A 14,695-nucleotide genomic window follows, 5' to 3' on the forward strand; every position below is an offset into this window, starting at 1 on the left:
ATTTACCTGTCTTGGTAAGTGACCATCTGGGGATATCTTGCATATGTTCCTGTAAATTGATACTTAAAATAGCATTGCATATATCACGTGTAAAGCATTGGTTTAAGATCGTCAAGTTCCACGTACTATTAGTAATTAGTTGAGAGACAATCGTGAGGGTACTATTCATAGGGTTACTGAGGGGGGGAGGGTAATTGGGAATCCAGTAATCATGCCAAATATTAATATTCGTACCCTTATTGATGTCCCAAAAAGTTAAATTGGTAACTTTCTCAACATGTTTGGCTAGGGATTTCCAGAGCCACGAGTGATGAGATTTAGCAGTTTTTGGTCTGTGCTCTTTGGTGAAGTACTTGGCTTTGAGGATCTCCGCCCAAGAGGAGCCGGAGTCAGTAAAAAGGCGCCAGACTAGTTTACTGAGAAAGGCTTGGTTGTCGAGGTGGGGGAAACGAAAACCCAGACCTCCCAGCTTCTTAGGGAGGCAGATGGCGGACCAGTTAATGGTATGGATGGAACGAGATTTTCCCCACCAGAAAGCTCTTTGCAGAACTTCAATGCGATTGCTTATGCCTTTCGGAATGGCAAAGCATTGCATTTGGTATCGGGGAACGGCCGCTGCTATTGTATTGATAACAACAGAGCGGCCAGCCGGAGAGAGGAGAGAGGATTGCCACTTAGAGAGTTTATATTGGATTTGAGTGGTGAGGGTCGAGAAGACTTTCTTTTTGTTGGCGTTGATGAACAGATGAGTACCTAGGTATTTATCGAGATTGGAGGATTGATGCACTTTAAAGTTGCGAATGATCATACGCTTGAATTTTGGATGGGTATTTTTGGAGAAAAAGATCGTTGATTTATTGTAATTAATCATCTGACCCGACGCCCGACAGAAGATATCCAGGATATTAAGCAACGATGTGATGTTGACTAACGAATTCTGACCAAAGATAATACAGTCGTCGGCAAAAAGGAGATGTTTGAGATTGATGTTAGTGCCGGGAATGGGAAAGCCATGGAAAGGCGAGTTCAGATGATTCGATTCCAGAAATTGTTTGATATATTTTTTCCAATCAAGGGAATTTCATCTCCTCAAAAGTCAATTTTCTTTTAACTGTAGTTAATTAATTTGACAACCTCAAGTAATGCACGCTGACACGCACAAGGGTGTTTCTGGAGATAAATATTAACTTTGATGGTATGTAGACAAAGTTATACAAAAAAAAAGAAATCAATTTTGAATTTACAAAATACAGACGATCAACAAAAGATGGGTTAATTCCGTTTTGGTCTCCAATTTGTGACCAACTCACTGTTTTGCTCCCTACAGGTGTTCGACAGTTCGATTTGGCTCCCAACTTCCTGTTTGGCCCCCAAATTTTTTTTAAACTTCCCCATTCTACCCTCGTGACATCTGTAATTTAATTGTTTTTCTTTTCCTTTGTCCACCTCACCTAGCAATTTCCAGATCACATTTGTCCACATAAGATATCGTCGGAGAAGGTCGCAAGAGAAAGTCGTCGGACGGAATCTTTTTCCGGCGACCTCCATTTTTTTTTTAATCTTTTGTTCTCTCTTTCTCTAACTAATCTCTCTCTTCTCTCTCCTATTCTCTCTCTCTCTCTCTCTTTAACTAATCTCTCTCTCCAATCACTCTCTCTAACTAATCTCTATCTCTCCTTCACCAATATATTTAAGATCCGAAAAGGAGATGCTTAGTTTCGGGTTCTTTTTACACATACAAATCATAAAAGTAGTGTTCCAATTGGATGAAGCAGAAGCTATTAAGTGTATATTAGTAAGAAAGACATCAACTTTCTAATTTCTAAGCTGATCCAATACCAAGTGAAGATATAATCACAACGAAATCTCAACCCAAACATCATAATCTATATAATAAAACAGAAGGGAAAACGATGACTGGGACAAACATCCTTTTTTAATAAAGGATATTGTCTAGAAGCCTTTCTCAAAATTTAAAATATGGTCCTTAGTAGAAATAAAGTTACCTATTTAAAAAACAATAATCCTTTCCTTCTTAAAAATAAAAATTTTAAACATTCGCTTTTAATAAAGGATATTGTCTAGAAGCCCTTCTCAAAATTTAAAATATAGTCCTTCGTAGAAATAAAGTTACCTATTTAAAAAACAATAATCTTTTCCTTCTTCAAAATAAAAATTTTAATTTAAGAAAAAAATAAACAAAATAAATTTTAAAGGTTAAAAAATGAAATTAAAATCTCTCTCTCTCTCAATAAAATAATAATTAATTTAAGAGAAAATAAAAAAAAATAATACAAAAAATAATAACTAATAAAAATCTCTCTCTCAATAAAATATAACAATAAATTTTGTAACATTTGATTGATACAAGTGTCCGTGTCCTAGGCCACGAGATATACCCTAGTCAAGTCTAACCACACAAATATAAATGAAAACACAAGATCTATCATTAACAACGAAAGCTCAACCCAAACATCACAATATGCTTTTGTTGATTCATTTGTTGTTGTAGTTGTTGATTTTGTTGTATTTGTAATCCACCATTAATAACAGGAAAAACCCTAGTTGATGTTGTTCCTATTGATATATTCACTTGAGAAGAAATGGGTTGTTGTTGAGAGATGGGGAAAAAGGGTTTATGAAGCTTTTCAAGTTCTTCTACAACATTTTTTTTTTGATGATTCAAATAGATCTGGTATGGTGAAAGGATCTTCAATAGAAATCGCTTCGGTGGTGGTAGTGGTTGTTGAGTTGCAACACCCTCTCACCACCGCTTGTAGATCCCAATCTTCCTCCATTATTAAATCCAGGATGCCTTGAATTTTGTGCAACCCTAGAACAATTACTTCATCTCTGTTTTTGCTTCTTCTTTCTCTATTATCCCTGGTCCTGTTTAGAGAGAAAGAAAAATGAACACAAAGGATGGAGCTGACTTTGCAAAGGGTAAGTAAGAAGGGAGAGAAAGTTATAAAGAGACAGAGAGATAGAGAAGAGAGAGGAAATTTTTTTAGAGAGAAGAGAGGAAAAAAAGAAGAAGATTAAAAAAAATGGAGGTTGCCAGAAAAAGATGTCGTCCGACGACTTTCTTCGGCGATATCTTATGTGGACAAATGTGATGTGGAAATTGCTAGGTGAGGTGGACAAAGAGAAAGAAAAATAATTAAATTACAGAATTGCTACGAGGGTAGAACGAGAAAGCTTACAAAAATATGGGGGTCAAATTAAACCGTCGGACACTTATGGCGACCAAAACAGTGAGTTGGTCACTAATTGGGGTCCAAAACGAAATTAAAATAACCTGATAGGTATTTGAAATCCATTTACTCCTATCTTTAGTGATCCACCATTTAATGTAACGGATAATATTTATTGTGGTCAAAATTACATTTTGTTATTGAATACTTTAATAATTAAAAAGTGGTTAATGGTGTTCAATGGTCATAACTTCTATTATATTCATGAAAGAGCATCCAGTTGTTGACGAAGGAAGTAATCTAACCACATGGATGGCTCAAGATCATGACTTACACCTGTAAAATGAGGTTCTACGTCCACCTGCAAGGTCTTCTTTTTGTTTGCGGACAGAAATGGAGCTACATGCAGGCAAGGGCCATCTTGCGGGCCTTCTGCAATTTTGGTTCAGAAAATAGAAATTTCAAGTTATGTCAGAATGGTTGATCAAAAGGTTGCAGTTGATAGCAAGTTCGAGTCCATTTTTTCTGTTCTGTAGCTAAGAGCATCTCAAATGCAAAACCTAAAAAAACTTTATTCGTCTTATTTGTCAAATTTTATTTCAGATTTAATTCTTAAACGTGAATACGAAGGTTTTTTTATTTTTGTGTCTCGAATTTAAACTCTAAACATATTTCTTTTTATTTATGTAGTATGGTTATTTTTTAAAGAAAAGTTATTTCGAAAATATGCAGAGATTTAATATCTATTGGTTCAAACTCAAATATTGATGAGTTAGACAAGTAAATATATCTTTATTTTTAAACTTCCAACTCATCTTAGAGATACAAATTAAGTTTTGCATCACCAAGACTTTTTATAGAAAAACTACTCTAAAAATTCTATGTAACACTCACAGTTTCTAAGAGCATCTCCAATTCAAAACTCAAAAAACTCTAATTGACTTATGCTTCAAGTTTCAGTTGAGATTCTCTTACCTATATTGCTGAATTGAGTGTCTCTAATATTCAAGTCCTCCTCCGATGCAACACTTAAAAAAATTCTAATAGTTACACATGTCACACATACATTTAATAGGAAATAGTAGTTGAAAGAGAGACTTTCTATTAGTTCTAAAATTAAATTTGATGACTAAGACACTTACGATACTCAAAAATAGAGTTTGTAGTTGAGACATCTTATTATTAAATGCTTCCACGTCATCTTAAGATCGATTGAGTTTTGCGTTGGAGAGTTTTTTTTTTATACCAACAACTCTGATTCTCTGAAGTCATAGGTGACACTTATGATTTTAAATTTGAGTCTTTCGTTGAAGATGCTCTAAGATTGAGTTTTGTATTGTAGTAGCTTTAAGTCTATTTTAGTTTGTTTAGTAGCATATCCGGTTAAACAACGTTTTTATTTTATTGATATTTCTATTTTTAGTTTGTTTTGTATCATGTTGCGACAATTTTTTGGTCTGAAAACACTCAAATAATGTAACATATTTTGTTGCCAACAACTACAATTTTTTAATTGAACCATCGGTTTGGTTGAAAAAAAAGTTGATGAACCATAGCCATCTTTGAATTAAAATTAGATTAGACATATTTCTATAAATTATGTCTCTTCAACTAGTCACCTTTTGTAACACCCCTATTCTCTATATATATCAAATTAGGTGGAAATAACAAAAACTCTAGGTCAATTTGGGGTTGGGCCTAATATGAAGAGTAAGTTAGTGTGGGCTTGAGCATCATAAAAATAGAAGTGGGTTAGAAGGAAAACTAGGGCTGCTTGAGTTAATTATATAAAAAGGGGTCTAGAGCTCTTTTTGTAGATCTAGAACAAAACTTAGAGAGAGAAAGAGAAATGGTATTCTTTGGAGAAGATTTTGATGAATAAGTTGAAGAAATCTATGTATTGTTTATGTTATGGTTAGTATATCTTCAACAAGCCACTCTTAGTGAATGAAGAATGGATAAAGAAGAAAAGAGGTAGAGATGGAGTTCTCTAGAGAGAGAAAGAGGCATGATTTTGGTCTTGATGTCATCTAAGGCAAAAGAGGTAGATTTCTTATCTCCTAATTCTTTTGTAGGCTTTTTCAATTGATTCCATGATAGGTTTAGTATTGTTAATCACATAAAGTTCTATAAAGAATGATTGAATGATTTAGATATTAGTTCTATCTTGAATTCCATAAAATATCTATATAGGACAATGTTTTGGATCTAACTTCAAAATTAGATCTGGATTGATTGGTAACGAATCTAGGTGTCTATCTTATATGGTTGGAAAGGTCTGTTTGTCTACTTTCTATTGGTTCAAACGGTGAGTTAATTGGAGTTCCGAGCGAAAAGTTACGATAGTTTTCGTACGAGGTGTCAGAGCTGTCCCTATTGTATTTCTGTCTAGATTAAAAGTAAATCTGGTACTAATTGATAATGAATCTCGGTGTGTATCTTATATGGTTGGAAAGGTTTGTTTGTCTACTTTCTAGTGGTTCAAACGGATAGTTAATTGGAGTTCCGAGCGAGGAGTTATAATAGTTTTCGTACGAGGTGTCACAGCAGTCCCTACTGTATTTCGGTGTAGATTAAAACTATATCTGGTATTGATTGGTAATGAATCTCGATGTGTATCTTATATGATTGGAAAGGTTTGTTTGTCTACTTTCTAGTGGTTCAAACGGTGAGTTAATTGAAGTTCCGAGTGAGGAGTTATAATGGTTTTTGTACTAGGTGTCGCTACAATCTCCAATGAACGAATTGATTGAGATAATTCACATGGTTTCTATTCTTTAAGCAATGTATTTCCTAGGTATATGATACCTTATATTGGTGAGTCTATATTTGTTAACTATTATTGTTATTTGTTTGTTTAAGGTTGTGATCCACGTGGAGATCTATTATGAGTATCATCCATTTTGATTTGTCATGTGTTGTTGGCTTGAATGGTTTGGTGAACTTGTTTGTAAATCTTTATTAGAGCCAATATTTGTGGTGTGATGCTATTATGATTGTATGATGCTATTATGTGTGTGATGCGATGGATGTAATGGAGGGTTGAATGAGTTTATGTGGTTGGTTCGACCCTCTCTACCGGAAGTGATGTAGGTATGGAGCGTATGGGGTCGGCGCTAACACAATGGATGACCTTGTGGGCCACACTCTCATTCGACTTATGTTTGTTGTATGATGCTATGATGTGATGGAGGGTTGAATGAGTTTATGTGGTTGGTTCGACCCTCTCTACCGGAGGTGATGTAGGTATGGAGCGTATGGGGTCGGCGCTAACACAATGGATGACCTTGTGGGCCACACTCTCATTCGACTTATGTTTGTTGTATGATGCTATTATGTGTGTGATGTGATGGAGGGTTGTATGAGTTTATGTGGTTGGTTCGACCCTCTCTACCGGAGATGATGTAGGTATGGAGCGTATGGGGTCGGCGCTAACACAATGGATGACCTTGTGGGCCACACTCTCATTCGACTTATGTTTGTTGTATGATGCTATTATGTGTGTGATGTGATGGAGGGTTGTATGAGTTTATGTGGTTGGTTCGACCCTCTCTACCGGAGATGATGTAGGTATGGAGCGTATGGGGTCGGCGCTAACACAATGGATGACCTTGTGGGCCACACTCTCATTCGACTTATGTTTGTTGTATGATGCTATTATGTGTGTGATGTGATGGAGGGTTGTATGAGTTTATGTGGTTGGTTCGACCCTCTCTACCAGATGTGATCGAGGTATGGAGCGTATGGGGTCGGAGCTAACACAATGGATGACCTTGTGGACCACACTCCCATACAACGTGGACACTAACTTGTCATATCATTCGACGAGAGTTGGATGATTGTGTCTTTTGGCATAATGTTTTGTCGACTTAATTGTTAAGTTAGGGTTTTATAAAGGTCTAGCTTGGTGAATAGTGTGATCTGTTTATATCTATTGAAAAGGAGAAAGATTATTATCACGAGAGTTAATATTGGATTAGAATACGAGGACGTTGAAAGCCTAATAACCAAGAACATAAGTTACTAATTTCTACATGCGTGTGGTAAATCTCGTTGTATTATGTTAGTTGTCACGTTAAATTTCAGATAACGCTAATAATGAATATGAATGAAATACTTCCTTGATTGGGGATTGAGCTTGCCTACCCGAGACTTAGGTTTGAGGAAATCTACTGCAGTTGGGTTTTAACCCAGCTATTTCATTTTTCAGGTATTGTTTGTGCACTCATGGTAGGCGTTGCTCGCGGATCCAGTTTGAAGGTCTCAAATCTTCGATTTCAAGGCGGCTTGAGATTTAGGATTTGGGGCGTTACACCTTTACTCATGCGATTTTCATTTCGTAATTATCAATCTTTTAGGTTTAGAATGTGTTTACCTCTCTTGGGGAGGATTAATGGATGAAAAAACTTTCTTTGAATGTCCCATAGAAGATGTGTTAAGAGTTTCAAGAGATTTTGTTTGATGATTTCTATGGTTTAGAAAGTTTTTTTCCTATTTACCTCTCCAACTTTGCTTCTAATTTTAGAGAAGTAAGGTTAGTAGGGGTTGAAGATCTGGAGAATATAAGTAAGAGAAGTGATGGATGAGGAAGAACAAAAAGTTTGGTTAGAAGTTATGGAGGAGATGAGATGGATGAGTTTTTTCTCCAGAGAAGAAGAAAGAGGAAGGGGGAGAAGAAAGGGGGGAAATGACTTAAAAAATAAATAAATAAATAAATAATTTTTTTAACTCAAAGTTGATTTTGGTTATTTGAGTTGGGATTATTAGGGTATAAATAATGTAGTGTAGTTGGCCTTTGGGCCATTATCTAGTTGGGCTATAGGCCAGGTTATGTTAAAGTTTTAGTGGGCTATAGGCCAGGTCATGTTAGAGTTTGAGTGGGTGGGTAGCAGGCTTATCACATCTTTGATGTATTTAGTACCAATTGTAACGACAATGTAATCGGTTCTCAAAAAAAAAAAATTTAAAGCTGATTTTGTAAATTGTAAATCTTTCCTGTATTCTCCATATAAAAATAGGGCCTAAATAATTTACGAAGAAAAATGGATTCCCTAGAAAATATATTCCCCACAGATTTTTCTTTATTTTCTGACCGACGATCTTATTATTCTACTTATTTGTTACATATTTTGTTCTCGTTTGAACAAATGAAGCATGTGAAGACTGTTCTAATACACAGCTATATAAGACAGAATAATTGGTCCTCGTCAAATTTACATTGCCATATTAATTAATCTTGTTTAATTTAAGGCAACAAACTTTGCTCCATATTGTATTTCAAATGAAGTTATACTTTATAAAATATATTTATATATATATATATATATTATATTTAGCACAATGGTGTTTTTTGAGTTGGACTGTTGATTTATCTCTTGGATATTCACATCCGTCTGATTGTAAATTGTAGTTTCTTGATCTAATGGTTCAAATTACTTGAAAAATAAGTTATTTTAACTTCCTGTGCATGTGTCACGTAATTAGATAAAGAGTTACAAACAATCTCTCACCTCCCCCTATTTTCTCTCTATTTATTCTCCACCAAAATCTGTTGTCTCCCTACATTTTTAGATAAGTAGTTAAAAAACCATTCATTAAACTCTCTTACTCCACCATTCCCACGTATTTTTATCTCTCTACTCCCACCAATCCCTCTCTTCCAACTTCCTGCAAATAACTACTACTCTCTCACTATATAACTACTATATTGAATACCCACGGTAATTCCTCTCACCAATCTCTCCATAAGTGCATTACATCGGCTATTGTTAAATATTGATCTAATTTTTCACTAATTATTATTATACTATTACTATTGCATTAGTTCTATGAAATTAATTTATGTTGTGTTATTTGTTTTCTTTTTGTATGTATGGGTACTCTAACCTTCAAGATTTATACTATCGTTTAGTTTGAATTTGTAATTAATGTTTATTTTTTTTTAACAGGGGACTGTTTATTTTTTTCCACAGGAGAACGTTTATTTTTTTTCCAAAGGAGAAGAACAATCAATAGACAACCAAATCAGAAAAAATGAAGAAAAAGAAACTCGAAGATCGGTTGTTGTTTTTTATTATATTTTTTTCTTGCTTTCTGTTTCATGTCTACAATAAAGGGAAGATTTTCTCATCAACTTTAGTTCTTTTTCATTTGTCATTCTTCTTTAAAGCTTTAGATTGTTAGTGATCGTTTCTTGAATTATATAATTTTTAGTTTATCATTAATATTATTTTACATTTTTGGAGTTGATATTAGCTCTTCTTTGTTGTCTGCCAAAATGATGTATTAAGAATTAAATTTTTATAATTTATTTTTGTGAGAAAGAAATATGAAAAAGTTAATGCTTAATCGGTTGTTTTAATCAATATAAGGTTTAATGGTAAGTGAATACTTTTTCACAACAATTATATCCGCAAAACGAAAGAAATAAATTTATATACAGGAAGTTGATGTCTTTTGTTTCTTAGTTTGCAATTCACATCTTCTCTTTCCTTTATCTTTGTTGTAATATTCATGAAGTTTGAATGGTTATAATTATACGATCATCTCTCAACAACAAAAAAGGGTTATTTCCCAAATGGCCCCCAACTTTGTGACCAGCTTCCTGCCTGGCCCCCTACTTTAGCAATAATTCCCGTATGGCCCCCTTTTTCCGTTATCTTTAACATTTCGTTACTCTCTCTCCTCCATCTCATTTTCTCTCTCTGCCACATCATCTTAGCACGACACATCATCATCTTCTCCGGCAAGGTCGTCGGCCGGCCAAATTTCCGGCCGGCGACCTTCAAAAATATTAAAAAATAATAATAATTTTTCTTTTATTTTCTCTCTCTCTCTAATTTTTTTTTTATCATCTCCCTCTCTCCACACTCCGGCGAAGGGAAACCCTTCGCCGGAGTAGGTCTGTTCCTTGAACAGATCGAGGTACTCCGGCGAAGGGAAACCCTTCGCCGGAGTGTGTAGAGAGAGAGAGGAAGAAGATGAGAGAGATAGAGGAAGAAGAAGAAGAAGAGAGAGAAAATAGGAGAGAGAAAGAGAGAGAGGAAGAAGAAGAAGAAGAAGAAGAAGAAATGAAAGAGAAAATAGGAGAGAGGAAGGAGAAGAAGAGAAAAAAATTTTTTTTTTTTTTTTTTAGTTTGAAGGTCGTCGGCCGGAAATTTGGCTGGCCGGCGACCTCTGCCGGAGAAGGTGATGATGTGGCGTGACATGGCAGAGAGAGAAAAAGAGATGGAGGAGAGAGAGTAACGGTGTTATAACGGAAGGGGGCCATATGGGTATTTCTCGTAAAGTAGGGGGCCAGGCGGGAAGCTGGTCACAAAGTAGGGGGCCATTAGGAAAATAACCCAAAAAAAAATTATTCGATCATTTATTATAAATATCTAATCTAATTTCTATTTCACATCAAAGTTAATAGTGCACTTAATACTTTTTGTATTAATATCTGTACTTATTTTTCTCTTTATTAAATTGAAGTAAATTTTTTCATAATCTCAATGAACCGGTTATACACTCTTTTAACAACTAGGTGTCGTCCTATGGACGCGGTAGATCCCTTTTGGCTAACGCCTTCAAGTATGAGTCAACCTAAAATATGTGGTTTTGCCACTCATCGATTGTGTTGAGCATGTCTTAGGGTGCGTTTATATAAGGATCATGCATAAGCATAACCTAGACGTGTATGAATCGAAATACATACACGTCTTCATACGTATCCTCAACGGTAGATGAAATTAGGGAATGATGACGACAAAGAAACATCTCCATACGTATCCTCAACGGTAGATGAAATTTTTGATGATTTTTGTGAGCAAGAACTCACGACTTCAACCAAGACAACTAAACGGGAACCGTATAAACAAGATAAAGATATTTACTTGATAATTCTTATTTGAAAATCACATTTGATGTGGTTGTCGGAAATTGTCAGAAATATAAAGTACTTTGGCAAAAAATAACGGACGAATATAATGCGCATGCAAAGTATCAATTCACACTCAAGAGTTGTAAATCTCGATCAGTGAGATAAACTCTGAATGTCAAAGCTTTATCTCTACTTTGAGGCTAGTAAATAAAGTTTCAAAAAGCGGGTAGAACGGTTATGACCGGGTAATTTTTATTATTTGTAATCCCTTTATTTCCATCTTTTGACTTCATAATATTAACTTAAAATAAAATTTTTTATTTCAGCTACAAAGAACACTTGAAATGTATAAAAAAATCACAAAGGAAAAGGCTTTAGACTCCAACATGTTTACAAGATTTTGATGACACACAACAAGTGGATGTCAGACATGCCAAGAGAGTCAACCTCCAGAAAAAGAGATTCTAATGCCAATCCATCAGAGGAAAGACCAATTGGCTTTAAACAAGCCAAAGCAAATGCAAGAGTTTGAGAAAATTCCACACATTCGACTGCTAAAAACAAAGAAGTCAGTAGTTCTTCAAAAGCTCCGATGGAACGACATTGGGAAAAGAGAGACGAAGAATCCCTACGGAAAGCTACAACAATGGAAGAAGCTATATGGATTCAACAAGATACTCTACGGGATCCACAAGATGCTATACGGGTTCAACAAGAGGCTCTACAATCAAATAGATAATACAAGAACCGAAATTATGGGATGAACTTAATGATGATTGATGCTAGGTCTGTCGACGAAGATGGTGCACGAATGCTTAAGGCAGCGGGAGACGCTTGTTTATCCGGTCATCCACGAGAGCCAAGAAATCCTTTCTAGCTATCTTTAATTTTTCTATTTTTGTTTAGTCGTATTTAAGTAGATTTAAATTTTTAATCAATTATTAGTTGTAATCAATAGTGTTTAATCGAACTTATTTAAGTAAATTAGGAAGTTGAAATTCAAATTTCCGATCTCAAGAGAGGCTGGGGTTGGTGCTTAAATTTTTAGGCGTGTTGAGTTGAGGTTGAAAATTTTAAATTAAAAAATGACTTTTTCAACCTAAGACAGACTGAGGTTGGAGTTGCTCTTACGACTTGGCCAGAGCCCCCAACCGAGATGTATAATTCTTGCCCTCTGTCATCAACCCCATATCCACTCTTTCTCCAAAAGTGTAAATAGTGTCACCATCCAACACCACATATGTATCTTATCTCTGACCCAAATTCAAAATATTCCAATTAAATGATAAAAAGACTTCTCATATAGAAAGCAAATAACATGTGCTTCAAAACAACCAATGAGCAATCAAGCCTTTATAAAAATAAATAAAGAAAGAGTGAGTTCTAAGCATTATCCAACCGACCCAAAGAAAAGAAAAAAAAAAGTTTAGAGAGAGAAAGAAATATATGGTCTTTACCTCATACAAAAGGAAGAAGATTTAAGCAGACAAGTGAGAAAAGTTTGGATTTTTTTTTTTTGGAGATCAAAGAAAGAGCATAGAATTGAAGATTGTTTTTTGGTTTTGTAAATATGAAATTAAGTATGAAGATATCATCATCATCACAACAAGAGAAATCATCAAATTTCTCACAAACTTGTAATCTTTTAAGTCAATATTTAAAAGAGAAAGGCAATTTTGGAGATCTGAGCTTCAGAATGACTCATAATTTAGAAGGTAATTTTGATAATCTTTTCCAACTTTTTTTCTTGTTGAGAATCATGGGTGGTATTTATTTTTCTTTTATCATTGTATGAATCTGACTCGTCTGAACCTGAACTATCTTACTTCACTAAACACAACCACTCAATCAAACGAGTACGAGAAAACAAACATTCTGAAATGAAATCTAACTAGAGTCAATTCAAACCTCGATCCAGAAGTATTTTAGATCTGATTTAGGAAAAAACAAACACCGTAACTATTTATTTCTAGGGAACTTTTCTTCTTCATATCAAAATCTAGAAATAGTCATAGATTATTGTAGTTTGGAGTTGAACTTTTTAGTTGTCATTGGAATTTCAGGTCGAAGCAGTTCGTCAGGGCCATTAATGGCTTCAAATGAGGTTAAACCCATGGATTTATTTCCTCAGAGTACTGGGTTTGGCCCATCACCTTCTTCAATGGATTCTTGCCCTCCAAAGAAGGTCAATTCCAGGTAACTAATTCACTAGAACCCTGAATCTAATTCTCTAAGGGTATTTTAGTCAATTACTAATCATGCAATTCATGCACGTTCCTAAATGAAAATCATAATTAATTCCTCTTAATCCTCTATTATTTCTTATTAATTGTGAAGGTAAATGAAAAAGAAAAATTAACTCCGATCTTAAATAATAAAAGGGGTTGAGAAGTTCCTACTCATATTTTGCAATGAACAAGAATTAACCCTGCCTTTTTCGATTAATCAGGTCTTCGATTGCGGGTCATGAAGCTGCACAAATGACGATATTTTACGGTGGGAAAGTACTAGTCTTCGATAATTTTCCAGCTGAAAAGGCAGAAGAAATCTTGGTTTTAGGTAGCAAAGAAAACTCTGAGATTGTTTTAAACAAAACCAGTAAATTACAAGATAACTCTCAGAAACAAATTTCGAATAGCTTCGTGATGGCTAAGCCGAACATGCTCACTGATTCCACACCTTATCAACCCATTGTTACTAGTAAGCATAATCTAATTAAACAATTCAAAAAATAATAGTAATTAATGGATGATTAAGTATTGGGATATTAATAATTAAGATTGTTATTAAAATGTAGATCTTCCCATTGCAAGGAATGCTTCCATTCAGAGGTTCTTGGAGAAGAGAAAAGATAGGTAAGCAATTTAGATAACAAAATTTCTATTTTTTTTTTCTAAAATGATAATAAAGCAATATTAAAACTTTTTTACCCAATTAATCTTGAATTGTTTTTGTTCCAAGAGAAAGGTAATTTGTGTTATATTTATTAATTTGTTATTTTTTTCTTCAGACTTCTTTCGAAAGCACCATATCAAATATCAAGCAAATCAATTTCGAGTACGACTTCCCAAAGCTCGACCCCAGACACGAAGACATGGTTAGGCTTAACATCGGGATCATCGAAATAAGTTCCATTTTTATAGTAAATTCAAATAATTTTCAGCTTGATCGATAGATAGGGTCAATTATACATCTTGCTGAGATGCTTGTTTGGCATCTCTTTAACTATGGTTTTATTTATTTCTCATGATTGTGTTATTCATTACCTCATAATTACTCATCACTTAATTATTTATCCAATGATATTTGTATGGTTGTTGAAGAAGATATGCCTGGCCTATCATGCTACTAACTATTCTTGTATAAATTAATCATTTGGGCTTTTGAGACTATTCTCTAAGGGTTATTTGTCGATAGGCCACCTAAATTATTAATTATTAGGTTTCTGTCGCGTTCTACGGGCGCGGCAGATCCTTCTTGACTAACGCCGTAGATGACATTTTAAATCAAAATTTCTAAAAAGAACCCTCTGGAGATGGAAAAAACAGAGAACAATCATTAATGAAAATGGTGTCCATTTAGGACGCGACAGATCCATCTTAACTAACTCCGGATATGACATTTAAATCAAAATTCCTAA

At 34.6% G+C, this 14,695-nt stretch overlaps 1 protein-coding gene across 1 annotated transcript; it reads left to right on the top strand.

The window, feature by feature from the left end:
- The first annotated feature begins 12,387 nt into the window (after window positions 1-12,387).
- On the top strand, window positions 12,388-14,382 carry LOC147539309 (protein TIFY 10B-like). Its single transcript, XM_086644061.1, has 5 exons — window positions 12,388-12,770; window positions 13,119-13,251; window positions 13,505-13,755; window positions 13,853-13,910; window positions 14,066-14,382. The coding sequence occupies exons 1-5, from the start codon at window positions 12,626-12,628 to the stop codon at window positions 14,181-14,183; spliced, it is 705 nt and encodes a 234-aa protein (XP_086500187.1). The 5' UTR covers window positions 12,388-12,625; the 3' UTR covers window positions 14,184-14,382.
- Window positions 14,383-14,695: the final 313 nt, after the last annotated feature.

The sequence above is a fragment of the Eschscholzia californica genome, unplaced genomic scaffold (assembly GCF_041429995.1).
Source record: "Eschscholzia californica isolate CP2 unplaced genomic scaffold, dmEscCali1.0.p SCAF_5, whole genome shotgun sequence".
Lineage (NCBI taxonomy): Eukaryota > Viridiplantae > Streptophyta > Magnoliopsida > Ranunculales > Papaveraceae > Eschscholzia > Eschscholzia californica.

What these genes read in the sequence shown, in the direction of transcription:
- LOC147539309 (XM_086644061.1), top strand. Translation starts at nt 12,626, where the DNA reads ATGAAATTAAGTATGAAGATATCATCATCATCACAACAAGAGAAATCA. An exon ending in CCAAAGAAGGTCAATTCCAG is followed by an intron (nt 13,252 to 13,504) that starts GTAACTAATTCA and finishes TCGATTAATCAG; the next exon opens with GTCTTCGATTGCGGGTCATG. An exon ending in TTGGAGAAGAGAAAAGATAG is followed by an intron (nt 13,911 to 14,065) that starts GTAAGCAATTTA and finishes TTTTTTCTTCAG; the next exon opens with ACTTCTTTCGAAAGCACCAT.